Raw genomic sequence first — 27,828 nt, 5'->3', positions numbered from 1 at the left:
TTCTCACGACATGCAGGAGAAAAAAAGAGATACTTCAGTGGATATTAAGTGGCAGGCTGCAATTTTATTAACGTAACTCCAGATAAGGGTGATATATGCTGACCCATCTGACATACCCAGTATTTAACTGGGTCCAATACAGGGTTACAGGGCTCCCATCATATAAGTAGTAACTCAAGGTAGAGCCCTTGACCTGCCCGGCCTGCAAGGACTCAATTCATTTCTGAGTCCTCTAATCTTCCTTCCCTGCGGGGATAGGCTACAGAGAGTACCTGAGAAGTCTTCAGGCCTCTCCTTACAGGTACAAGGTCCACCAGTTAAAATCCTAGGTCTTATTTACCTCTGGGAGATGGACCTTTTAGCCTTTACCCGCACTGGATATTGCCACAAGTTGTGACAACTACGCATTCCTATGGTTCCTTTTAATAGTAGGCTTTTAAATCCAAGTCTTTGCCCCAATTTTTCCTCCACAATGCTGCTAAGAGGGCAAAACATCCTGCCAGACCTCAGCCAATTTGTCCCAATGGGAAAAATTTCTTCCTCATCCACAGAAACATGTAATTGATCTGACCCACAACATCCTGGGAACACAGCTCAGTATTTATAGCTATAGGGGGAAGGCAGGTCAGTTTTGTTTTTAAAGGCTGGAGTTGCACAGGGAAAGATAAAATTTACCAGGGAGGCACCAATGAGCTACCACACACTTCCCTTGGCCAGCCAACAAGACACAGCAAAACCCGAGGGTAGGGTATGGCCTTCGACAAGCAACTTTCTTCATCTTCCTTCTTGGAAGCAACACATCCCATTTCTTGGTGCTATTTGCAATGACCCCCTGACCCATTGTTGCTGGGGAGAGCGAAGGCAATTTTGGGGCACCATCTCTCATTCCTCTTCCCCCCACTTGCCTTCCAAGGAGACTACATTCTCCCTGAAGTCCAACCAACTGTCCCCTCCCCTGAGAGGGAGGGGATATTCTTCCATCCCATCTTTCTTAGAACATGAAAAAAGTGACTTGAGATAACCACATGCACCACTACAGCTCATAAATGCGGCTATTCTTGAAAAAGATGCTTAGACTGGATAGTCACTTAACATTTCATAATCAAGAAGCCTAGTGCACTCAACTAAGATATAATTATATTTTTAGCCTTTAATCAACTACGATTGACCAAAGAATTCTTCTACAGTGATTTTTACTCTATGGTAAAGTATTAACTTGTTTTACTTACAATTTTAAACTACATTTGCAAGAACTATCATCATCACCATCTTCCTCTGTTTCTACATTTCCTTCCCACTGCATAGAAATAAGGAAGTAATGTATTATGCATGTGTCTAATTTAAATAAATGCTTTAAGAAGGCACAATCCACTGGACATTCATACAAAAACTTGCGGTCTTCCTTTAAAATCTGGTATAATTTTATGTACAATTAGTCTGCAGTTCTGAGGATAACTAGAGACTAATCAAAAGCACACCTGCATGTGATCTATCCTTACTAATGAAAATTCAGCACAAAAAAGATTAAAATATATTAAAAATGATTCTTTTGGGGTGAAAAACAAGATCTGGAAATGAGAACTTTGCGAAAAAAGACTTCATTCTTATTAGAAAAAAGAAAAAATTAGAACATATAAAGCGTATATATAATATTTAAGACCTTTCATGAGTGTATAGCCAATACTACCCAAAACCCAACCCAAACAGCCACCTAACATGAGGGCTTGTCTAGATGAACAGTTAGTGTGTGGCAAGTTCAGGTATAAATCTACCTCACACTAGCCTGCCATGCATGCTTTGTGTGGACCCTGTTGCCATGCACTAAAAGTTCCCTAGTGTGCTTTCGTCTACATCCATTTCAAAGTGGGGTAGATCAAAGTGCACTAGGGAACTTTCAGTTTGCAGTAGCAGGGTCCACACGGACACTTAGTGCGTGCCAGGCTAGTATAGGGTAGATTTATACTCCATCTTGCTGTGAACTAACTGCTCATCTAGGCCTGCGCTGATTTCAAAAAAAGTTTGGGTTTTTTAAAATTTCTTTATTTGGCCCACATAGGAGGATTGAAAATCATGGTTTCTCCAACTATTTATATCAAGAATTATGCGAAAGTATTTTATCACTTAACATTGTGCTAGATTCAGATTCTGCTGTCATTTACACTGGTGTTAATGGTGCAAAGATGTGTAAATCCATGTGCATACTCAAGACTTAAACTGGGGGGAAAAAAGCTGTATTCGGCTTTTAGTTTTTGGGATGATTAATGCATATTTACTTAGATAGCTATCCATACACTGTAAAGTAACAAATACATGTAAACACAAACTAACCTACATATACAGTACACTGAAAAAGGGCAGAAAAAGGGAACGTTATATCCCTGGTAACTGTTGCAATCTCCTCCTCTTTTATCCTATAAAACAGGGATCATAGACAGAGTCTCATGGTGCCTCCAACTGGAAGCAAAGAGGCAAAGAACTGCACAACATCACCCCTCTTTCTGTAGACCTCAGGCACATACTGTCTCTAGTGAAAGATGCTTCCAGAGCATTTCAGAGTGCTGCCACCATCGGTTGCTACTGGCCGCACTGACACATTTCCCTAAAATACTTAATTAACTTTAAGAAAAACAAATAAATATGCACATATTCACAGCCAAATCATTGTAATTTATTTATGTGGGGTTTTTTTTGCTTCAGACTCAGTAATAAAAATAATGCTGTGAAAAGTGATATTTGTATGTTTGTTAATATCACTTTCCAAGTGACACTTAGTAGCTACCTGGGGGTCTGTGAAAAGTGATAAGTGATATTAACAAACATACAAGTATCACTTTTTATAGCCTCCCAACTAGCTAGTAAGCCTGCTGTGAAAAATGAGACTTGCATGTTTGTATATATCACTTTTCTCAGCAAGACCCAGGACCCATTAAGCCCTGGATGAAGGGTAAGAGAGGAAGGCAGCAGTGGCCCAGGGAGATGGCGGGTGCGGTGGATGCAAGGTCAGGAGGGCAGCAGGGACAATGGTGGAGAGGGGGTGGATGTGGGGTTGGGGGAGGCAGCAGGAGCCAGGGGCAATAGGGAAGGGGGTGAGCCCTGCTACCATGCGGCTGGAGAAAGCAGTTGGTGCCTGATGCCGTGCGGCAGAGGCCGGGGGTCAGTGCCTGCAGCCGGAGCCCGAAGCCGGGGAAAGGAACTGCATGGCCAGAGACAGAGGTCAAAACCTGCTTCTGTGTGTAGCTGGAGCTGTGTGTCGGCACCCGGGGCCGGGGCCGGTGGCCGTCTTTGCAAGGCCAGAGCCCAGAGCCGGGTGCTAGAGCCCAGAGCCACATGGCTGGAGTCAGGAGACAGCACTCAAAGCCCTACATTTAGAGCCCACTGCCATGCAGCTGGGGCCAAAGTTTGGCACCTGGGGCCAGTGTCCAACACTGCAAGGCCAGAGCCTGGAGCTGGGTGCCAGAGCCTGGGGCCACATCGCCAGAGCCGGGGGACAGCGGCCGGAGCCCAGGATCAGAGCTGGGGCCGGGTGGCCGGAGTTGGGCGTTGGTGCCCGAAGCCCTGCAGTTGGATCCCCGGGATAGGAAGAACAACAGACTCATTCACATGGAATTCAGAATTTGCTTTAGGAATGAATTCTGGAGAAAGCAAAATACCTGCCTTGCTTGGAAAAAGATGCAGATAAAACGAATATATGGCGAGTGAGTTCAGTTCACTCCTCACCTGGCCAAGGTGATTAAATAAGGAAAACAGCCTTAAAAGAAAGTAAATGCAAAGGCGCCTGCCCCAAAGGCTTAAAGGGGGCCCCTCCAATACAAAGTCAAGGGCCACTGAGGACTGACTGGATGAACCACCACACTGTAGAGATAACAGGGGGCAAAACTTCTCAATGTAGGGATGTGAAGCAATATCCCTGCTCTCAATAGGGCCTTGAACAGCCATCATAGCTGAGGCATTCACATGGCAAGCACTGATGCTGAGACCTTTGCTGAAGCCTGACTTTAGAAAATCCAAAACATGACAGAATGAGCGTAATATGGCTGAAAAGATCCAACAAACCCTAAGCGTACATGAGGTAGATGTTTTCCGCTGCTCACCAAGCAGTCTGCCACTATGGCAGAGAAATCATCCCTTAGAAAGCAACTCGATTGGGCAGCCATGTAATCATTTGTATATGGGGCAGGTGGGAAGAGTGCACTGGCCCTCGAGAGAAGATTCAAGTTCTCTGCAAAAGTCTGAGAGGGAAAAAGGAATCTCACATCTGGGATCAATAACGGGGCCCCACTTATAAAAGGGGTGGGGGTTAGATTTCTGACACTCATCAGACATGAGAAGTGGAGGGATGCCAGGGAAGCCCCAGAGCTGCCAGAATCCAAAATGAGCCACATCCAAGGGACAAAGGCCCAGACCCACAAAGGTATTTAGTCTCTAACTTCCACTGATTTCTGACAGTCGACAAGAGTCTGTCTAGAGAAAGGAAAGCCCTTCATAGCAAAGCGCTCATGATCAGACCCAAATGGGGACACTGCAAAAGGTAAGTCTACTGAAACTCCTTAAGGCAAGAGGCTGAAAGAGCTCAAATTAAGATAAGGGTACAAACGTCCCCTCAGGAAAAAGACTAGAGATCGAAGCACCACTAGGATATTCAGATACACCCTGGGGGGAAAGGCAGACCAATTGGAAGGTTAATGAATTGGTAATGACTGTTCATGTGGATGAAATGAAGGAAGCATCAGTTGTCATATAAAATGTAGATATGTAAATAGGCATCTTTCAGGTCTGTACCACAGACCAAGAATAACCCCTTTGTAAGACCAGATGCTTAATCTCTGACTGGTAATTGCTTTGCCCAAGTACCAGAGACTTGAGAGGAACCAAGAAGGTTTCAGTCTTGGACTGAACTCTATTGACTACCCCTGAGAAAATACGTCCCTGACCCAAGCATCCAATGAAACATCAGCAAGTGGCCTTCCACAGTGGTGGAGCTAATGTTCCATAGCAGGTGGTAATGGACCTTGCCTGATTGCTGTAGGATTGCTTTGGGAAATCAGGAGTAGGGAAGAAAGTGTCTGGGCAGTCCTCTTTTTCTTCTCTATTTCCCTGCTTCATTATATAAAATGAAAGGGGGAGGAGGAGAGGCAGAAGGAGGGAGAGAGAGAAAACACATGGTGACTCTTCCATGCTTGCAAAGGAGGCAAAGCAAACTAAAGGGATGATGTGTGGGAGAAGCTTATATTATGCAGAGGCAGGGTTTCAGGTTTTCCTTCTTGCTTCCAGGTGGTGGCACCATACCACTGTCTGTCCATGACTCCTATGTCATAAGATGGGAAAAGAGGTGGACATATTAAAATTATCTACACATGTGCATACACATACAAATGAAAAACCTACATGTATAAATTTGTTTAAAAAGGCAAGGTAGTACACTCTTCTGGAGACCTATACCCAGACTGAGCTCAGCTCATTGATTAAGTTATCTTGGTGCTCCTAATCTCAAATTTTTGTCCTTTCACTCAAAACCACTATGTTATTTATCATAATTAAATGACTTTGTTCAGGAGGCCTGATAGTTAAATAGCAGTGATGCCGTAGATCAGGACCAAAGTCAAACAACATTGTGTAATGTGCATAGTACCTGTCAGCTGGATGCCTGACTGACACATTCAAAGCATAAAGGGAGTTCAGAAGTACTGAAACCCAATAGAGCAGGGAAAAACCCACCCAAGTACAGAGTCTCTTGCGTAGGTTCAAATTTATGACCACTGTATTCTTATTTGTTAAGCACCAGCAATATGCTCACCTCTGTACGTGACACAAAGAGATAGTCCTTGCCCCAAACAGTTTACAATCTAACTGTCTTAAATACCCCAATTATTGTACCTCACAATTTTTATTATATACTTATGTGTATATATGTATTTATATGTATATGGTTTTAGAGAATCATCTCCAGTGAACCAATATCTAATTCTTTTGAAAAAATTCATCAATATTTTGATTTCAAAGCAACTCAAATTCCCAGTTACCACTATTTTGGTATGATCATCACACTCTGTACCACTGCAACACCTTGTAGTACTTTACAGCATAAACCACTGGACAGTTAGGAACTCAATACTGTGTCATCACCTGATAAGCATTAGATTAGACCTTCAGGGTCCTGGAAGGTTCTTTCAATGCTTTTGCTGATGATTTGTAACATTCTTATAATCTTGCAAATTCATATAATCTGCCACATCCTTCAGGTGATAATTAATATAAGGGACAGACTTTTTGTTGTTGTAATAGAAACATTATTACTTGTACTCAAAACATACACAACATAACATTTGTACAACAACACACATTATTAGTTCACATTTATTCAGCACCTTCTGTACAGAAAAATCCCAAGTGAGTTTACAGACTAATATATATATAGGAATCACTCAGTGGAAAAGAGCCGCCACTCTCAGTCATCACCACTATAGAATTCTTTCAGCTCTTTCCTCTGAAAATCTCCAAAGAAGTTCCTGGCCAAGTCTGATCTTACTTAGTTTTACTCTCATTCTATATACACAAATGCCATATTTATATATATTGGCATTTATGTCATGTTCATCAAAATGGTGTCTGTTCAGCTAATATTACTTCCATCCATACCCCCTGCTAGCTAGGACTGAAGGATAAAATGGAAAAGAAATGAAGTAGAAAGAAATATACAGCAATTACACAGATGGGCTGTAATGGGCAGGCAGAAGATTGATAAGCCCCTTCCTAAAATTCTGCCAAAATGAAGGCAAACTTGAGGTGATTTCCCTGCCTCTGTTGGCTAACGTTAAATCCTCTCCATCAGTTGTCGCTCTCTATCCCTGAGGCTGCCAGCCTTGCTATTGTTTTCTTCTTTTTTCTCTCTCATGTATTCTTTGGGACAGACAAGATTCCACCAAATGATAGGTGTTTTAAAAAATTACTCCTAAGGAGACTACCTCTTTGATCTCTTATAAGGCCTTCACCAGCACCTCTCTTCAACTCACCAGCTGAACTCTCGATATATAGTTGAACATGCTTATTATGATTATACTCCATATATATGGATCCTGAAGAGAATTTCTTGCAAAGTGCAGCTTACTACAGGTGCATTTGTCTAATAATAATGCCTCTTCCTTGGTTATATTTACATGAAAGGGTGTTTGTTCACATGGGGAAACAAATGAGTAGATTACTCCAGTTCCTCACCCCATCTCTAACACATCTCTAAACAGACACATCTCTGGTGCACATGATTTAAGCACAATACTATTGTGTGTGCAGATTATATATATATAAAATAAAATTCTATAATAAATACTTCACTTTTATATAATGTCTCTGTTCCTGACAGATGTGAAATCCCTTGTACAAACTTAAGTTGAAATACAGACTGTACACGGAGATAATTTAATTTCAAAATACTTCAGAGGGTGTGTATTAAATACCATATACGAATATTATGTAATAGTTTAGGAAACTGAGGAAGAGAAGAGCGAAGTATCCTACTGAAACGCCAGGGGAATTTAGGATGGCAGACTACAATCACTTAAATTGAAGTTTAGACCTGGATCTACAGTATCCTGGCTGGCAGTGGTTCATGACAGGGGACTCAGGACAGAATTCTGTAGTGAACTACAAGACCATTTCCATTAACTAAGGTGGACTCAGCATTTAGCATTTTTGAAGAGGCATGCAAAGCATATGGCTGCAACATCCCCCCCATCCCTAAAATCAACTGATTCCTGTCCACCAATACCAAACCATGATGCACAGGACTGGCCTGAGGATTTTCAGAAGGGTTAGAAAGCTGATTCTTTGGGATATTACTCCTGGCTCATCTTGCATAAAAACATGTGGATATGATCAACAGAAAAAGTAGAGCCCCACTGTTTGTTCCTTTTGAACCTTGATGATTTTGTTGCATTATTTTACGTGTTCAAGGCTATTCTTATATGGAAAAAGGACTAGAAACTTTATTTTTAAATGTAAGATAAGATGCTTCTTTAACATTTCTACTTCTCCCAGATCAAAAGTACTACACTGGCCAACCTTGTGTTTAATTGCATCTGCATTAGCAATGGCTGATGGATGCTGTAGTCTAAAGTGCTATTGACTTGACCATGCTGAGAATGCTCAGGCAGACTCTAAATCTTCCACTAGCCCAACTGGGACCAAATTTATTTTTCAATTATTTCCCTCAAGACCACACCTATAAGACCTTGGGCTAAAATACTTTCATTTAGGAAAAACTGGCTTTGAACTGCAACAGCTGCTTTTAAAAAAACGTAAAAGAAGCTAAGTTTTCCACAAGAGGAACTAGCAAAAAAATCAGTGCACCACTCTATAACTAGCAATGGAGAACAAATAAATAAATGGAAACTCAAACTATACAACTAATGTTGTCCTTTTAGTTCATACAAAACATAGGTATGGATAAACTAGAACAGAATATGCAAGCGAAAACCATCAGTATGGAACAACAACAGATGCTGAGTTCTACTGGGTAGGTTCTTTGAAGCTTACTGTCCAAACAACTTAAACTTCACTCAACTTCAAAAATTTTAATTTCTTAAGCATTGAGAAGGGTCTGGGAAAATAAAAGTGCATTATATGTCACAGCACATAGTGCAATACAAATGCTTGTGAGGGGATTATTTTTATTTTCTTAACACAATTTGACACTTTTCTGCTGATACTGTGAGCACTATATTTTCAACCCTAACAAGAATTTTTAATGCACCTATGCATCATGTTTGTGCCATCTGCTAACAAAATGAAAAATTGTTTAAAATCTCTTCATTTCAGATAAGTGAGTGGCTTTGCTCCCAATGCCCAAATCGTACTGCTAGCTTCTGAGAATGTTTTTTTCTCCACACAGGTTATGTTAAAGTTATAGGAAGACTGGGACTATTCTTCAGAATAGCTATTTAACACAAGAGAACCTTTAATGTACACTGAACTTAGATCAATACTAACATACCTTAATTTTATGAGGAGAGAGGAACTCTCTATATTTCTATCTCCAATGCCAAAAACGATTAAATGTTTTATGTTGCATGAAAATAAAGTAAGGATAGTTTATATTTTGATTAAACCTTCTAAGACATGAGGGATTTATTACTAAGAGTTTTTCAATTTTCTGTGTGAAGACATGAAGCAAATTCCACAGCCCATAGCCTGTTGACTTAACCATTGTGATCCAAAAGGAGTTTCCCATACTAGAGTGGCTAACATGCTCTGAGAACATTAGGTATTATTATTATCATCTATATACCACATAGCTTCAAGATCAAGTTTAAACTGCAACCATGAATAGTATGCACATAGGAATTATTAGCTACTCATAAGACTGTACACCAATGATATACCTGAGATTCATCGATATTTTCATCCTCTGCACAGATGGCTTAAACTCCCTCATAATTCCCACCATAGCTTCAACAACCACAACCCGTCCATCAAACTCTCTCTGGAACATGCCCACATGAGCATCAACTTACTGGACACCACAATCAGTTTCAACAATGGAAATTTACATAACACCATATACAAGAACCCACAGATGACCACATCTACCTTCCCAGTTCCAGAAACAACCCCAAAAACAACAAGAAATTTGTTATCTACAGCCAGGTACTCAGATACCACGGAATATGCTCTGAGAAGAAAGTCTGGGATACACACCTTAACACACTTTAAATCACCTTCACCAAACAAAGACACTCCCCCAGAGAAGTAGATTGTATCATGGAATGGGCCACCCAAATACCCCAAAAGTACAAAAATAAAACACCCTCTCACTGCATATCCCTAATTGTCACCTACCAGCCCATACTGGAACCCATATGGGGTATCATCAAACAATTACAACCCATACTCAATGGGGATCCTATCCTGAAAGAAATCTTTTTTGATCCCCCATTTCTGACCTTCAAACAACGCCCAACCTGTTCAGGCTCATCATCAGAAGCAAGGTCTCCACAGACCAGGACACACCAACTCAAAGCGGCACCAAACTTTGTCAGAACAACAGATGCAAAACCTGAAGACATATCTCCACTGCTACAATTATCAACACCCTCCCAACACACTTTTAATATTCATGGATCCGACACACGCCTCTCACAACACGTGGTATACCTCATCCAATACACTAAATGCCCCAACAACAATGATGTGGGTGAAACCAGACAATCACTATGCTCTCAAATGTACTCACACAGGAAAATGATAAAAGACAAAAACACTATCCCCTGTGGGTGAACACTTTTCACAAAATGAACACTCTATGTCTGATTTCTCAGTCCTGATCCTCAAAGGAAACCTGCTCAATCCTTTCAAAAGACAAGCCTAGGAGCCTAAATTCATTACTCTGCTAGACACCAAAAATCATGGACTGAATAGATACAGATGGATTTATGGCTTATTACCACAATCTATTACCCACTAACCCCATTCTTTTTGTCCTATGATTGCAGAGGTATTAACAGGCCTTGAATGGTCCCTTACAATATGTGCTAACTACTTATGCCAAACAATTTGTTCCACCTTGCATTTTGCTGTGAGGCTGGGAGTTCCTTTCCCAGACCTGAAGAAGAGCTCAGTGTGTGACTTGAAAGCTTGTCTCTCTCCCCAACAGAAGGTGGTCCAATAAAAGATTAAACTCACCCACCTTGTCTCTCTCACGTCCACTAATTAGTTAACTTTGCCTTAGTTTTTGACATCCACTTGGTAGACATAGTCAGAAATACTAGCACATATTTTCTGATGAGTTTTAGCTAATGAAAATGCATAAAATATAGTGACCTACTGCTACACATGTCTACTCATACTTTTATCAGAACTGTATATAACAGGGGTGGCCAAACTGTGGCTCATGTGCTGCATGCGGCTCTTTTACCGTTGAAGTGCAGCTCACAGAGATCCCTATGCCTCTGCATTCTCTGCCAATCAGACTGGGGTGGGGAGCTTGGAGCTTCTGCCCTGTGTCAGGATGGTGGGGCTAGAGGATTCAGTGGGGAGAGGGGTCTTGGGGGGCCAGTAAATTTGGCCACCCCTTAATATGCCAAAGACATTTCCAAATTATAGAAAATATTTCCCCTTCACAGGAGATTAACAGCAATAATCAACTAGCCAGCTATCCTACACTATCAGTAGATATTCCAGTGGTTTCTCCCTTACAAACCTAAAATACAGCTTTACTACAGACATATCCAAAACTCCAAAGGTAACTGTGCAAAATAGTAGTTCACCTGAGAGATATCAACAACCCTTCTCCCAAAACTTTCTGGCTGATCCTTGTAGTTTGAGCACTGGTACATTATATACATTCTGCATTGTTTGGGTGTGTTTTTTAATGTCTGTAGAAGAAATATGTTAGGTAAAAAGGCATTTTGTGGAGATTAACACTGCAATTTTCAAAGAAGCCTAAGGGAGCAAGGCACCCAAAACCCACTAAATTTCAGTGGGAGAGATGGGCACCTAATCCTTGGAATGTTTCAAACATCCCAGCCTGCAATGGTAAGGCAAAATATTGCATTGGTGGAACACTGCAGTAGCTATTTAATTTCAGTAAACTGAAATAAATAAGGAAGTTTTTCTGAATTGCAAATTAACATATTTTCTAAACTAATTTAAACTTCATTTTTAATGTTAATAAGAATATTTAAATTCCAATAGTTTTGCCAGAAAAAAAAATTGATTGCATTGTATTATGTAGGTTTCATATCAATATAGCACAAAGAATCACGACTCCCACTTGAGACCCTTGGATTCCAGTACAATTTCAATAACCATATGCATTAAATATCAGCACTCATACAGAGGATGCCAACAAGGAATGGTTTGACATTCAGTGTTAGAACACGTTAATTGGAACATGTATCATGAAAATAAGCATGAATAAGTCATTTATCTTGCTGTGCCAGTTTGTTATGCTGTTTACTTTAAAATCAGCAGACATTTGCAGAGAAGAAGCTTTCTCAAGATTAAAATACTGATTTTGTGTCAGGAGTTAGCTGGAAAGCTTGTTCATTATGCAGTTATAAATTAACATTTTCTTTTCCCAAATTTATATTCATTCTCATTCTGAAGCAGGAAAATTAGCACTGAAAATGTACTGATTTTTAAAAACATAAGCAAAAAGTATTCTTCAACATTTTGCTCAATTTTTCAGTATATGCTAAAGCTAAACTGAATCTTTTAAGTAATATTATGTTTAGGTTTCCGAATTGCAAGTTACCAAACTAATCACAATTCTAGGTTAATAATATTTGACTATTGTTCTGTTGAAAAGCTCTAATGACTTGGTAATAATTATTTTAACCTTAAAGAGGGGTTTGAAAAGGATTCAGGACTGTTAAAAGGATAGGTAAGAGATGTTCTATAGGAACAAACTCTAAAACAGAACCAGCAGTCTCAATAATATAATAAGTGAGAACAAACAGATGCTTAAAAAATAGAAAAGTTGGAAAATACAATGTGTAGAATCATCAGAAAGCTTAGCCCCCAAATGAGGAAAAAGCTGAAAGTATAATTGTTCTATTTATCTTTTTTCAGAGAAAAATGGCTCCACACTGTTAGATTGCAAGTTCTTCAGGAGAGGGATCAGTCTGTTCAGTAATTAGCACAACAGGGTCTGATCATGACTGGGGATTGTGACCTCTGCCATAATGTAAGTAATAACACAAAAATAGAATATATTTTGTAGTGAATTGGAGGATTGGGTACCATAGACAGAATCATAGATGCTTATCATCTATCCTATCCTATCATCTATCCTGTTTCTGATTCTCCAAATAAAGAAAAAATCCTGGGTGGAGTAAGACCCCTAATACATATTTTTTAAATTTACATTTATTCAAAATCTAGTTTGTAGGAGATCAGAGTCAGACTTTTATTGCCTCCACAAATCTTGTGGGTCTACAAATCCCAGTCAAATGGAGGGCCCAATCTCCCTTGTAAGACAATGTAGAAGAAGTTGCATGTCAGGACCCAGTAAAAGTGCTCATCTATCATCAGAGGAGAATCAGTATTTATTTTGGAATCGTAAAAATATGTAAAAGCCATTTGTCTACAATACCAAAGATGACAATTGCCTCAGACCATACTGGAGGGCCAATAAAAGTCTGTGTTTTATATCCCACAAAATAGATTTTGAATAAATGTACTATTCTATTCTATACAGTACATATACTCTATACTGGATGTTACCTCATACAAAATAAAGCTGTAAATTATTCTTAGTTCAACAATTTCCTTTTATGTAACTTGCAAAAGAATTATTCACCTCCAAATTCACATTTGCGGTATCTGGTTTATTGCTCAGAGAGAAAAATGAACTTTCTGAAGTTGAATTTAAAGTGGAACTATGATTCTTAGTTAAAAAATCATCTCAAGACTTTTGTCTTGCTAATTACAAATAAAAATCTGCCCTCTTCACGAAGTAAAAGAAGTGCAGATGTGGCAAGAGAATCAGATTTCTCTCTAGATGGCTGAAATTTTTAGAGCTGACTAACCCTTTTAGCAACAACTTCCATTGAAATTAATGAGAGGAACCTTCATTCCAGTTAGAAATTGAATGCTTATTGATGTGTTTCTTAAGACTTGTATACTTTTTGATTGATTTTAACGTATTTTTTATGTGAAAAGCTTTTAAAAAATTGAAGGGTTTTTTGGCTTTCTGCAGTTCGGAAAAATAAAGAGAAGACTCACAATGTGTGTGTATGTATAATGGTACCTTGCTTTAGTAGTTTATACAGTTGAAATTAATAATACAAATTGAAACTGTTATTCCACAAATCAAAAACAAGGGGAAAAACTCCACCTTGCCCTGTTTTGGTTAGCTTTATAAATTTAAATTCCCCAGCACAAAAGGTAGCACCTCATCAGTTAACTTTCATACATGTACTGTATATTTAATATAAAATTTAGCTGGAGGGCATAATTAAATATTATAATGACTTGTGCAGAGGAGCGGATGTACTGTACAATTTCATCAGTTCCCAAAGCCATAAATGGAACCCAACAAGGAATTAAGAAACGTATTTTGAACAAACAATTGTTATACTGACAGAATTTTAGGAACTTTTTTGGTCAGTTAAATTGCTTACAAAACACTTTTTCATTAAAATGTATTATTTTCACTATTCTGAATGAAAGGCAGATAGCCTATACATGGGGGGGGGGGGGGGGATGTTCCTTTTAAAATTACAATTATATTTATTTTATGTTACAAGATACAAAAGAGGTTTTATGATAAACCTCTTAGAAAAAATTTTTTTCCCTACATTGTAGTAGTTTAACAGTCCTAAACAAGGTCAGCAGAAACTAATATACAGCACTTCAATTTTGGTAGCAATAATAGGGAATTATTAGGTATACTTAATGGGTTCTTTCCTCCTAATTTTCCAGTTTTGAAAATATTCAGTTATGTGTATCAATGTTTAGATTAAGTCAGAATAGTAACTATATATAAACTTTTTTTGCACGCAAACATATGCTGGGTGCATTTTCAATTTCAAATTAAAGAAGCTTTCCAGTTCCTAGCAAGTAATGTCGATCTTTAGCCTGCAACTATAGTACTATTCCAATTACCTGAGTCTCTCCTATTCAAAACTTCTATTATCTAGAAGAGGGTTATGTCCATTGCCTAGTCAAATTGGAATTATCCAAAAATCTCACCTACCTAACGTAATTCAACATCTCCCATAATATTCAGATGATAAAGGAGAAGCACAAACACCTCATACTTTCCTCTCCCAGAAATTCTGTGATTCTGTTACAAACTAAGTGTTTTTGGAAGGTCAAGTGGAAGGGAATAAAAAAAAATACTTACATGTAAAATCCACTAATAGTTTATCAAAATATAAAACATTTCTACACATTTGTTGGGTATACATGCCAGTGCACTTCTATCTCCATTTGACACAGAATATATTTATACATACCACAGTTTGGTGGTTAACTTGAATCACTTCATCTCCAGCATGGATTTTCTTGCACCGATCTGCAGGTGACTGAATTTAAAATAAAAGAGATGATAAAGAAGACAGTTCTTACTGGTCACCATCTCTCTTTCAGTAGTATGATTGCTAAACTATGTAAGTCAGGTTAGATTTATAATTACATTTTCCAATAAAGTACATCAATAAAAATGTTTAATAAATTCATTCATAGTTGTTTGAGACTATATTCTGTATGCTTGTATGCAAGACAGTCAAATGTTAAAGAAGGTATTAGTGTTTATATTATCAAAGGTTAACAGGTTTCTAAGGATGCCTTTTTAATTCTAACGTGACAAATCGTGTTGTCTAATATCTGTAAATCTTAAGAGGTCCACCTTCTGCTAATACTCAGTGTGCCAGAGCTCTAATGGCCAGTAGCTTCATAAATATACTTTGCCACATTAGGTCTTTTATGTTCTAATCTAATTAATTAAAACAAATACCTCAGGTAAACTTCAGAAAAATCAATATTTTTGAAGGTGTATGCATGTATATACAATCAGTATCAAGGCTATGAAGATCAGATAGATAAATTGTAAATGTGTATTTCTGAATTTATTGTTAGCTGCTAGCGATGCAACTAGAACAAGGATCCTATAAGAATCCATACCTTCAGATATGAATTAGTAGAGGTGGTTTTTGCTTCTCTAAATAATAACCTCATTTAAAAAACATTTCTATTTCTCCTAATTCTGCCTTTAATATTTGTAGTGTTGTAGAAGAGCTCTGTGGAGATCAGAAGCATGTCTCTTTCACCAACAGAAGTTGGTCAGATAAACAATACTACCTTTCCCATCTTGTCTCTTTAATATTTGCAATGGACAAACTACTCTTGGTGCAAGACGATTACACTAAGCTTTCCATAAAGCAATGCTTCTTCAACTTTTCACACCCAGTCATGTGGTTGATAGTACGTGGGTGGAGCCACACCAACTTCAACTGGGCTCTGCACAGCAGTTCACTTGCTGTCGATCGCAGGGTCAGATAGCCACAGTATGAAAGAGTCGGGAGCTATGCCCCAGGAACTCGAAAAAGTTGCTAAGTTTTTGTACTGAGCAACTGGAATTAGACACGTTAACTTTTATCATTTTGTGGCTTTGCTAAGATAGCAGTGATCTAGATGGAACATTCCCGAAGTCCAGAATTCGGTTTATTCATTATAACATGACTGAATCATTTTGTCTGTCAAAATGTTTGCTTCTTTCAGTCACATTGTCCCCTTCTGCCATGATCATGCAGATCTCATCATAATAAGCGGAGTCAGAATTTAGGTGGAAGATGTCCAAAATAATATGTGGGTGCAAGAAGTGGTGTTAGGGAAGAAGGGCACCCCTTGAATCACAGTCAATACTCAGAATATCCCATATAGTGTTGTGCAGATAAAGATGACATTTTGCATGTAAAATTGAAGTCCTGACCACTCACTGGACTCTTTTAGTACTAGGGATATGACTTTGACAAAATTTAAACTTGAATAATTACATATCACCTTCTTAAATTCCCTCTGCCATTTCCATAATGGAAATTATTTGTTTCCTTCTCAAAACAGCTGTGTAATCCTGCTGCACAAATGTTCAACAGTTACTGTGTTTCACCTCAGGTGCGGGTGGAATTTAGGCCCCCATCCTGCAGAGAACTCCATGCAGGTGAACCCCAGTACAGGTGTCCTTTCTGAAGTCAGCAGGACTCAATGGCAGTATGATTTATTGCAGAACTGGGGGGCCTAAGTTATCCTTTTGTATAGTTTTGACTGTACATAATTGTTTACCAAGAATGTTAGCTGTTTTTTCAACTAGGAATTAATACAGACACCTGCACAGATGAACATTTCCTTTTATAGTTAGAGTTTACTGAAAGCAGAGGAGGAACTTCATAAATAACTACTTTCTAAGAGCTTCATATTGTAATTGTTAGAATAAAAAGGCAAAGATCCCACTCTTGAAGCAATAGTGTATGAATTCCCCAAGCTGACAGATGCACCCTTGGTCAGGACTGGACATGTCCCAACATGACAATAGTTTGAAAATATTTCCTTGTGACTCTCGTCTCAGGATAATCATCAGAGAATTAGACAATTAATTTTGCAAACAGTGATCAGTTCGGGTTTGCTTTCAACTATGAATCAAGTCTCTCATTCTTCTTATACATTTATATTATGAATTGTAAAAATGTGCTCACCAGACAGTCTCCTTGGACCATGTACAAACTCCCTCCCCATCCCATATACTCAAACTTGACCAGTCACCCGGCCTCAATGCATCCCACATAATCATTACTCTCAAGCTAAAGTCTGAGTAAAGAGATAAGCCTTGAGCCATGAGGTTAACACATTCTACCTCTGCAGGACCACCAAAGAAAATATAGTACAGAGCTAAGGGATCCTCCATGAAGAATCCACCATTCTCTCTGAGTTCTAATCTAAAGACTGATAGCAGAAATGCCCAGCTAATCTTAACTGCAAAAATGGTATATTGGGAAAAAGGTGGCTTCTAATGTTACCATGATCTAAATAACAGAGGGCTTTATAGATGGACATCAAAGCCTTGAATTGCACCTAGAAGGTGACTGCAGGGTTAAGGATAATAAATGCAATACGCACCATGTGCTTAGCAATACTAAGTATATAGGCAGCTGTATTATGCATAGGAAAGAGCTTCTCAGTGGTCTTCTAGGGTAAAGAGTATTGCATAAATCCTAACTGGAGGATACAATAGCTATGAAATGCTCCATATCAGCAAAAAAAAAGATCACAAATATTTGGGCATATGTAGATGCAAAGAGATTTTTTTGACTGCCATTGTCACTTAGAAATCCAGTAGCATCTCAGACTGCAAACTATCAATCAATGGAAAAAAGGTAGATAACATCTTCTTATTAATGATAGGCACCAGTTTGCAGAGTCTCTGTAGATGCTTCCTTTTGTACATCAGTATCCCACCTGTCTTTTCCATATTATATATGGTCCTAACATCCACGTGTTCAAAAGATGCTAACACCTTAAGCCATCTAAGCCATTAAGGAGATGTTAATCTCTACAAAATTTATTAGCCACTAGTAGTATTATGCCCATAACCAACTGGTAGGCTGATGCTTTCTTAATACATCCAGGGCTTCGTACGTGAAAACTGATCAAGACCAAATCAGAAAAGCCATTATGTTTCCTTCCTCCTGACAGGATTCTGCTACTACAGAATTATATTGATGCATCAGGTAGGAATAAAATATCAAGATTCTTGAGGGAATTCATTATCTTCACCTTTGTGAAATAAAACATCACAGTAATTTGTAGACTGAGTTGGTTTCATCTCTCCGGGTTTTTTTATGTTTAAGGGAAATTCAACTTTCAAAACTCTCTCTCATTTTTGCTTATGTTTCCCAGAAATATTATAACCCACCTGCACCTACACAGAATGATAGTTAATTCCACCTGAGATTCTGTAAGCTGTGGTTTTGATTTGTAAGAATTGAAACTGAGAGTCTTCAAGTTCCATAATGGCTTGTGTTACGGGAAGGATAGTATTCATAAAGGTCCTACGAAAGACATACTGTAGATTACAGCCTATTAAGACTGCCTGCAGCAAGAGAAGAAATGATCAAAAGTTCCAAGAAAGGCTTTCATGCTGCAGGTCCTGTGGAGAGACAGTAGCCCACCATCCTTTCCCCACACACATTCCTATTCTATTCTGGCATGAGATATTTCCTGAGTCCCCATGCAAAGATCAGATGCAACAATATTCAGTATTTGAGACTCTTCATGTTTGTCAGGAACTGATACAGTAGCAGAGTAGAACAAGTATTTCTTTGTAGGTTTGTTTGAACATGAGGTCATCAGAGTCCTCAAGAGAAATTGACTAAACTGTCTTGAAAGTGGCATAGTCTTGTGTTAGAGGCCTGCTCTATATCTATTGTTATGGATTAAAGCCCTAAGAAAAAACATCAGCTTGCCAACTTGCTAATGGACAACCAATTAGGGAGTGGGGGAAAAGGGGAAAACAAATGATAAGATAGCTGAAAAGTATACATTTACGTTTTGCTTAGAGTTCCCTTTGCTGTCCTTCAGTGAGTAAGTTCACATCTAATAAGTGATCTCTACTATAGAGAGACAAGGTGAGTGACACACAGACCTGAAGGAGAGCTCTATGTGGCTTAAAAGCTTTTCTCTCTCACCAACAGAAGTTGGTCCAATAAAAGACATTACTTCACCCATTTTTTCTCTCTAATTTCCTGGAATCAACACCTACCTATTACAAACATTACTCAGAAGTCCATGCAGAAATGTTCGACAACATTTTTCACTGTCAACTTCAAAGGATGCCCTTATTTTCATGCACTTACTTCCATTGAAGTTAGACAGACATAAAAGCTATTATTTTCTTGTGCCACAGCAAACTCCAGCATATCAGTCAGTACATATTAAAAACATTAATCTTTTACATACAGTCCAAGAAAACCCCAACAAGAAGCTATTTCCTAACTTGATCAAGGAATGCATTGCAAATACCTTGCAAAAATGAAATAAAGTTGACTGTCCTGGAACCTACCTAAGACCAGCTCTTTCGAATTCTAAGATTAGTTAACAAAAACAATCTTATTTTTGCCCTCCAACATGCCATTCATCCTTCACAGCCAACCAGCATAGTTTTGCAAGCAAAATATAGATGTAGCAACTAAATGTAAGATCAAAAAAGCTTCCAGGCCTGAATGTACAGTATTAACAATACTTACATTTTCTGTTGTTCCAGTAATTACATGGAGACCATCATATGTTGATTTAATGTACATACCCTAAGAAAAAGACATCATGGGAAAGAATTTGTAAAGTGTTTCATAAACTATTACCATCCAAAACAGTTTGCATATCTCTCTATCAATTATTTGAGCTATATTTAATACATGCCATGAGGAATACCTCTCTGGACAGAAAAGTGTGTTCTGTCTTTTTTTCCAGAGGGAAGGTGTGGGAGGTTAAGTGAGATAGAACAATAAGACTGAATGATTCTGGCACCTCTACAGAAGTTGCAATTGGAAGCTTTATCTTTGTAAATATCCACAGCTTTAGCAGTACCTCATAGATATTCTTATACTAGAAAAACCACTGCAACATTATCTGCTTACAAATAAACTCAAGTGCTGTATTAGGATGACTGGTGCCTTCAGCTTTTTTCCTGGATCTACCAGAATCTAAGGTTTCATAAAAAATAAGTTCTTTAGCCATTAAGGTTGCAAAGATAAACTTTCAAAATGTGAACCGAGTGGAAACCAATACTTTAATGTGTACCTGAAACAATGGCTCTAAGAATTGCTAACTCACCGCAACATCATGTTAACTGTAAACCTTAATCATGACAATTTAAACATCATCTTTCCTATTTCAATGCTGATCAAAGCATACAAAAAAAAGGAGAAGGATTACCATATATGAAGAATTATACAATCTACTGTGAGTGACGTGTCATTTTGAAGTCATAAGCACATAAAGATTAGTTTGTGGGCAGATGTCAGGACAATACCAGAATTACCTTTTATATTTTAATGGCAACCACTGAGCCACAAAGAGGGAGGGGGGATTCACTACAAAACAAATTGCTTATATTATAATTTTCAATATATTTTCCCTTTCTTTTCCTTTTTTAAAGGGAGACCATCTATGTGTCTATGTATGTTGTACAAGAAAGACGACTAACCTTATATCTAATCATGATTTTGCCAACTTTAAGAGATGCATAAAACACTCTTCATAAAATTAGAGTGACACCAAACTTTGGAGAACCTTGCAAATTAACTGCAAGATGAGTTGAGAAGGATTTCTAATAAAAGCAATGTTGCAATACAAAGAGTATACATTTAAGCCAAGAATCAGCCCAATCTAATTTGAAGTCTCAAAGTTACCAACTGGTGGAAATAAAAAGTTCCAAAAATCAAAATATTATAACCAACCTAATGGAAAATGAGAGTCAGCAAACTCCTTCACTGAAACAGTGCTGCTTATTCCTACCTTAATCACAGTAGTTCATATGCACCCATTCACTGTGCACTTAGGAGGAAAATAAATTCCTGGAGAAATTGTGGGGCCTTCTGGAAAAGAAAAGTGGCTAAATAGAATTCTGATCTCCCCACCTCAAAGCTATTTTTCCAACTCCGAAATCTGTAGCCAGAACCAGAGTTGTAGGAGCTGACACATTCCAAGTCATGCTCCCCATCCTCACCCTCCATGCAATATTCTATCATTCTGTGACTGAAATCAGCAAAAAGGCCCTGATTGTTTCCCCTAGATACTATGTGGAGGGTTGAGAGCATATAGGAGCTCAGTCACTTCTGCAGGAACTCCCTTCCTTCCCTTTCACCAGACCTCTTTGCAGAAAGGATGCAGACACTGGGCAGGCCAGGGTAGCACTGCTTCCGTTCCAGCCCCTCAGAACAACCAGGAAAAGATCATATGTTTTCAGGTGACATGCTGTTCTCTCCCCTCGACCTGGGGCACCACAGCCAAGTTTGAATTACTAGCAGAGGAACTCCATTGGAATTGTGCTGCCAAAAGGTGATCACCAGGGACTAGACAGTGAGGATGCACGGAGCCTCCAGATGGAGGGCACTGGCTGCCTGCAAATCTCCAGGGATTAATGATTTCTGGGGCCAGTCTCTGAATCCTTTCTGATGGTGAGGTAGGGCTGGGCAACCATACCCAAAATGGAACAAAATGGGGCAGGGAGGGGAAATCTCCCAAGAGGACCCTTGACGATTTCTTCCCCCAAAGTCTGCCTGCTTCCACCTTCTCCCCCCAAGATCTGGCCTCAATTTTTTAAACTTCCCTGTTATTCCATCATTCTGTTCTGCAAAAATATCCACAAAGATCATTCTGCTCCGCATAGCCCATGGCAGTAAGTCATTGGCAGCACCTCTACTGGACATGCCATGCTATAACAGCTAAAGAAGGGCAAAGTGGAGACTGAGTTCCACTCCATGATGTTCAGAATGCTCCATGGGGATAACTGTCTCTCTACGCCCCTTCCTCTTGTGCCCTCACACATCTTGCTCAATCCATCCTCACCCACTACTGGGGACTAGAAGGGAAAATCATTGTAATCCAAAGTTTCATAGGACAGTGTCATTTTCCCATTAATTTGTTAAATAGAAAATTGCATGATACAGGTTATCTAGATATCTATCTTTAATAGCTAGCACAACACCCGTGTAAGGTAGAGAAGTGCTACTGTTCACATTTTACAGATGGGAAATTAAGGGACAAAAAGGATAAGTCTGTGCCTACACTATCGGCGCTACAGCAGCACAGTTACAGCACTGTAATTATACCATTGTAACACCATGATGTAGATGCATCCTACAGTGATGGAAGGGGTTTTACAGTCACTGTAGCTAATCCACCTCCCCAGGCCATGGTAGCTAGCTTGATGGAAGCATGCTGATCAACATTTTATGTGTAGATCAGGCTAAGTGACTTGGCCAAGTTGTGACAGAGGAGCGAACTGAAACTAGATCTCAGAGTCCTGGGCTAGCATCCTAATCACTGGACCATTCAATCGCATTCTGCAGGATTTCAGCACAAATCAATCTTTTCAGAATTATTAGGGTAATAAAATTCTCACTGACTTAGGCTATGTCTAGACTGATGGTAGCAAATTCACTGCCGTCAGATCGATTTATCTGGATTGATTGAGCGGAAGTGGAGACCTGCTCAATTGATCCAGAAATCGATGCTATTAATCCACCTCTGATAGTAATGCTTTGTCGATGGGAGCACATTTCCCGTCAGCACAGCAAACTGAAGACACCACGGTAAGTATAAGTTAGGAAGTCAACGGGAGATACGCAAGCTACGTAGAGTAGAGTAGAGTAGAGTAGCTTGCGTATCTCTCGTCAACTGCCGCTGAATTTGGCAGCAAGTGTAGACATAATCTGAATGAGAGAAGAATTATGTCAACACTGAGTGATCTTGAAAAAAAACATAACCTCAACTTTAACATGCAAGAACAATGAGCGATTGCAAATATAACAATGAAATATACACGTTTCCATAGCTATCTCATCTCTTGAGCTACTAGGGGAGCTAAACAAAAAAGTTTTCAGTCAGATTTGTTTTTGATAAAGTTATATTTACTACATACACATCACGCATGCTGAAAATAAGGTAAAAACTACTGCTGGTGTTTCACTGAAACTATGGATATAACCTTATTCGGAGAGAAAGCAGGCATAATCAAGAACAAAATAATCTTAATGTATATCTCCAACATAAACTAGATCTGTGAAGTGAACTCAGTTCAAGACAGGTATATAAATAAATCTGCAAAGTACTGAAAAGAAGTAAACAATGATGAGTATTATTAGATGTTCAGCCAGAAAGTAATTGGACAGATTCTCACACCTCAGTGTTTACTTCTATACGTTAGCTTTAATTTAGCGTTACTCTGAAGATGTTAAGGGTTCACTAATATGCTTTGGCAAAGGATTACAGGCCTGTTGCAATCTATTCCTTTCCAGAAATGAAAACAGTGAAATTTAATTCAAGAACAGAAAAGAAGAGGGGGCCTGTGGAAAAATTTCCTTGAAATGTTGAGATCCAGTGTTGGATTTGCATATCCACCAGGGCCTGGGGAGGGATGGGGGGAGAGGAAGTTGCAAGGCACATTGTATTTATTCCACAGAAATGTGAAACTCTTAAATGTTCCCTCAATTATATGACATCACAATTGTGTGCGAGCCAAGATTGGTCTATATTTCCAAAGCGTTTTTACAGAAGAAACCCTCTCTACCCTCCATTAGATACTCTGTTTGTTTTACTTGAACAATGTAATATGGTAAAAGGCAGTGAGGATACCTGGCTTTGAGAGGATAAGTTTCATCTTGTGAAAAATGGGGAAACTTCAGACGTGTACAGTGTTGTTTTTCCCCCTACAATATTGTAATACCACCCTCACTGAACATGATGTTTCACATGTGCTGTTCAACAGCACTGAAACAGGTTGGCAGGGATAATGCTCTAGTACCCAAAGGCAACTCTAAAGTTCTGGAGAATTTGCAAGAATAAGTCATGCCAAACAAATTGAGTGATAATCCAGTTAATATGCCTGAAATAACCTTTGAGTGCAATCACCATAAGAACAAGGAACTCATGTGCACTTAATTTAAAAACTAGCCTTCTTAATGAGTGCTGCATATTTAATAATATTGGAGAGTCCCAAGATCAGTTATTGGCAGACAGTCTGATTTAAAACCTATTAACAAATTTTATCTTGGAGCTAAATATTATTCAGTTAAAGATAAAAATTTCTCCCAGACACTCTTTTTTTTTTTTTTTTAAATAAGAGGCACAAATAAAGTTAGATGTACTTTATACTGTGGTTTTTTTATGTATTGCATTTTGTGAATTAGCTGTCTCTGGCCTGGTCTACACTGGCAACATAGGTCAACGTAATGTCACTTACGTCGACCTACGTATACTTGCGTCTACACTGGCACCACTGTTAATTCGAATTAAGTCGCCTCGAAAATCGACTTAATAAGACCACCTCTGCAAGTGACGTAGCACTTAAATCAAATTTGTTAATTCCATTTAGTGTCACTGCAGACACTACTTCACTTAAATCGAATTTATTGGCCTCCGGGAGGTATCCCACAATGCCCCGTTTTGACCACTCTGGACAGTCATGCTGTGCTGCTCAGTGGTCACGCTACTGGAGGAAATGTCCCCTCCTCTCAAGCTCCGGGAAGTTTTGAATTTTCATTTCCTGTGCTGCCAGCGTGGAGAGAGCTTTGCCGCTGACTGTTCTCCGCATGGCTACTGCAAAGCCCAAACGTGCTCCAGCATGGAGTCGAGCAGAGGTCTTAGACCTCATTGGTCTGTGGGACAAGGAGTTTGTTCTGGCTCAGCTCAGAGCCAGCAAAAGGAATCTAGACATTTATGGGAAGATATCATAGGGCATGCTGGAGAAGGGACACAAGAGGAACATGCAGCCGTGCCAAGTGAAGATGAAAGAGTTGCACCCAGTCGTATCAGAAAGCCAGGGAAGCTAACAACCGCTCTGGCTCCTCTCCCAAAACATGCAGGTTCTATGATGAGGTGCATGCAATTCTGGGGGGCGATCCCACCATGGTGTCTCCCCGCAGCATCGATACCTCCGCTGGTTCACAGTCCATGAACAATGAGGAGGAATCCGTGGATGAGGAGGAAGAGGAGGAAGCTGTGGAGAGCAGGGTGCAGGAGAGCGGGGTGTCCGTTCTCCCAGAAAGTCAGGACTTACTCCTGACCCCTGAGCAGTCCACCAGCACACAGGACAGCACTAATGATCCCGGGGAAGGCACATCTGGTGAGTTTTTTTTCTTCTTAGCAGTTCTGTCCTTTTACATAGGATTGGGGGGGGGGGGGGGGTGGAGAGGCACAAAGGGGATTTCAGGCGTTTCGGTGACTGTACTGGGGGGTTACCCAGGGAACAGTTAATTTATGTGATGAGAAATGCTACGTTTATCATCAGTTGATATCTCACGTAAACTTTCATATATGTAATCTGTTATCCTTCGCAAAAGTTTTCAGGGAAGGGCTGCCTTGTTCCTCCCTCCACGGTAGGATACTTCGCTGCAATCAAGGGAGCCTGCATCATGGCGGAACACGGCTGGTACCCTGCTGCATCCAGCAAATCTGTGTTTTAAGCAGAAACTTCCCCCCGCACGCTCTCCGCAGTTCCTCTCTGTAAGGGTTTAAAATACCAACAGAGGCTCACTCCTACCCCTGCCCACACTGTCCTCAGTTCTTCTCTGTAAGGGCACAGCGAGCAGACCCTTCTGGGAGGTCAGGAATGGAATGAGGCTCTGTGTTTGCCCTGTGCACCGCATGGCGATTATTGTCTACACTGTTGCAGTTGGATCATTTTCTTCTCTATGCTAACAGTGGCTACCTTGTTATTTTTTTTCATTCTGTAGACAACTCGGCCTTGGCCCCACCCTCAAGAAATGCTGCGGAAAGACTATTGCAGATTAGAAAGAGAAAAAAAACAAACAAACCAAGAGATGACATGTTTTGTGAGCTCATGAACACTTCAGGGGCCGCAGAGACCGAGCTCAGAGCGTGGCGGCTGACCTTGTCCCAGAATATGGACTTGGACAGGGAGACTTGCAGAGAAATGATGGAGCATGATCGCAGTACCATGCAGGAGATGCTGCAAATCATGAGGGACCAGGCAGACATGCTGCGGAGGCTTGTGGAGCTTCAGGAGGAGCGGAGGAAGGACAAAGTCACACTGCAGCCCCTCCATAATGCTCCTCGACCGAGGGCTTTGATGCCCGCTCCCTACCCCGCCTCCAGCCGGTCTCTGAGGAGACTGGCCAGGCTGCAGTATGTGCTCGCCTCCACCCTGGTGGGGGTGAGCAGAAAGCAGCGGCAGCCACGCTGATAACTGGCTAGCAAGCTACCACCCTACCCCTTGAGACAGTGAATGAACACTCCCCCACTTCCCCCATGACTTGAATATTCATAAATAAAATTAAGCATCATTTCAACACATTTCTTTATTAAATCATATCTTGTTCTGGAGGGATTTGGAGGGTACAGATATCGATGGAGGGGGGGATGGTTTCACCAAAGGCAAACAACATACAGGAAGAGAAATCTGTCCTGCATCTCATTGCAGAACCTGGATTTCAAAGCTTCCCTAATGCAAAGTGCTATGCAGTTAGCTCTCAGCATAGTGCTGGCATCTGGCTGCTCATAATTGGCAGCCTCCACAGCCTAACCCTGGGGGAACCTCTCACCCTTCGTTTCACACACATTATGAAGAACACAGCTCACAGATATCACAGAAGGGAGGTTCTTCTCAGTCATGTCCAGCCTAGTGAGGAGACTCCTCCATCTACCCTTTAAACGCCCAAAGGCACATTCTACAACCATTCTGCAACCACTTAGCCTCTTATTAAGACACTCCTTGTCGCTGTCAAGGTGACCAGTGTACGGCTTCATTAGCCAAGGGAGCAAGGGTAAGCAGGATCCCCCAGGATCACTATGGGCATTTCCACACCCCAATTTGAATTTTTTGGTCTGGGAAAAAAGTGCCCGCCTGCATACTAGAGAACAGCCCCGAATTACGAAATACGAGCGCGTCATGTGAAACAACCCCTGTGATCCACAAGCCCTTGCAGGACCATGGAAAAGTACCCCTTGAGGTTTATGTACTTGGTTGCTAGGTGGGCAGGCACACTTGAATCATGGCAGTGCCCACTGTAGATTTACTGACTCCGAATTGATTCCCAACCGAGCGGTAACAATCTGGGGTTGTCAGCTTCCACTATCAGAGCTTGTCTCAAGCGAGTATTCACACGCTCGAGGGACGGGGCCAGCTCTGAGCACAGTTCCAGGAAGGTTGCCTTTCGCAAACGGAAGTTTTGCAGCCACTGGTCATCATCCTACAGCTGCATATTTCCCTGTACCAGAACCGGTGCTCCATGGAATGCAGATGATTCGTTACAGCCTGCAGCAAATCGGGAATTGTTCTGCTCGATGGCTGGTAGCAGTGCAGCCTCGGTGGCATCGCTGTTGAGCGTGCTTCGGCTTCTTGTTCTACTTCGAAAATACGCGATGATAAGCCGCGATGTTTTTGTAACGCTCATAATTATAGTGCAGAGTTGAGCTGGCTCCATGTCTCCGCAGCAATGGCGATCGCAAGGAGTTAAAAAAACAGCACAAAAATACTTTTCCTGTTTGTTTGGGGGGGGGGGGGGGAGTGGGGGATGGGAGGGGGAAATAGTGTTCCATCATGGGATGATGCCACTCGCCCCAACAGCCACCATGGCTAGTTGCACTGGGGGATAG

General features: G+C 40.2%; 1 protein-coding gene across 2 annotated transcripts in view; it reads right to left on the bottom strand.

Moving 5' to 3' along the window:
- Window positions 1–27,828, bottom strand: part of CNKSR2 (connector enhancer of kinase suppressor of Ras 2) — a 330,096-nt gene that overhangs the window by 154,698 nt on the left and 147,570 nt on the right. For both annotated transcript variants that reach the window (XM_067545020.1, XM_067545021.1), the window contains exons 7-8: window positions 19,737–19,796; window positions 14,955–15,023 (exon numbers count right to left, since the gene is read on the bottom strand). In XM_067545020.1, the coding sequence (XP_067401121.1) occupies window positions 14,955–15,023; window positions 19,737–19,796 (129 nt within the window). The remainder of the gene's footprint in view (window positions 1–14,954; window positions 15,024–19,736; window positions 19,797–27,828) is intronic.

Source organism: Emydura macquarii, unplaced genomic scaffold, assembly GCF_026122565.2.
Source record: "Emydura macquarii macquarii isolate MOO-44397 ecotype Brisbane River unplaced genomic scaffold, CSIRO-AGI_Emac_v2 contig_1043, whole genome shotgun sequence".
In the NCBI taxonomy this organism is placed as follows: domain Eukaryota; kingdom Metazoa; phylum Chordata; order Testudines; family Chelidae; genus Emydura; species Emydura macquarii.
This window is presented reverse-complemented; position numbering and strand designations above follow the sequence as displayed.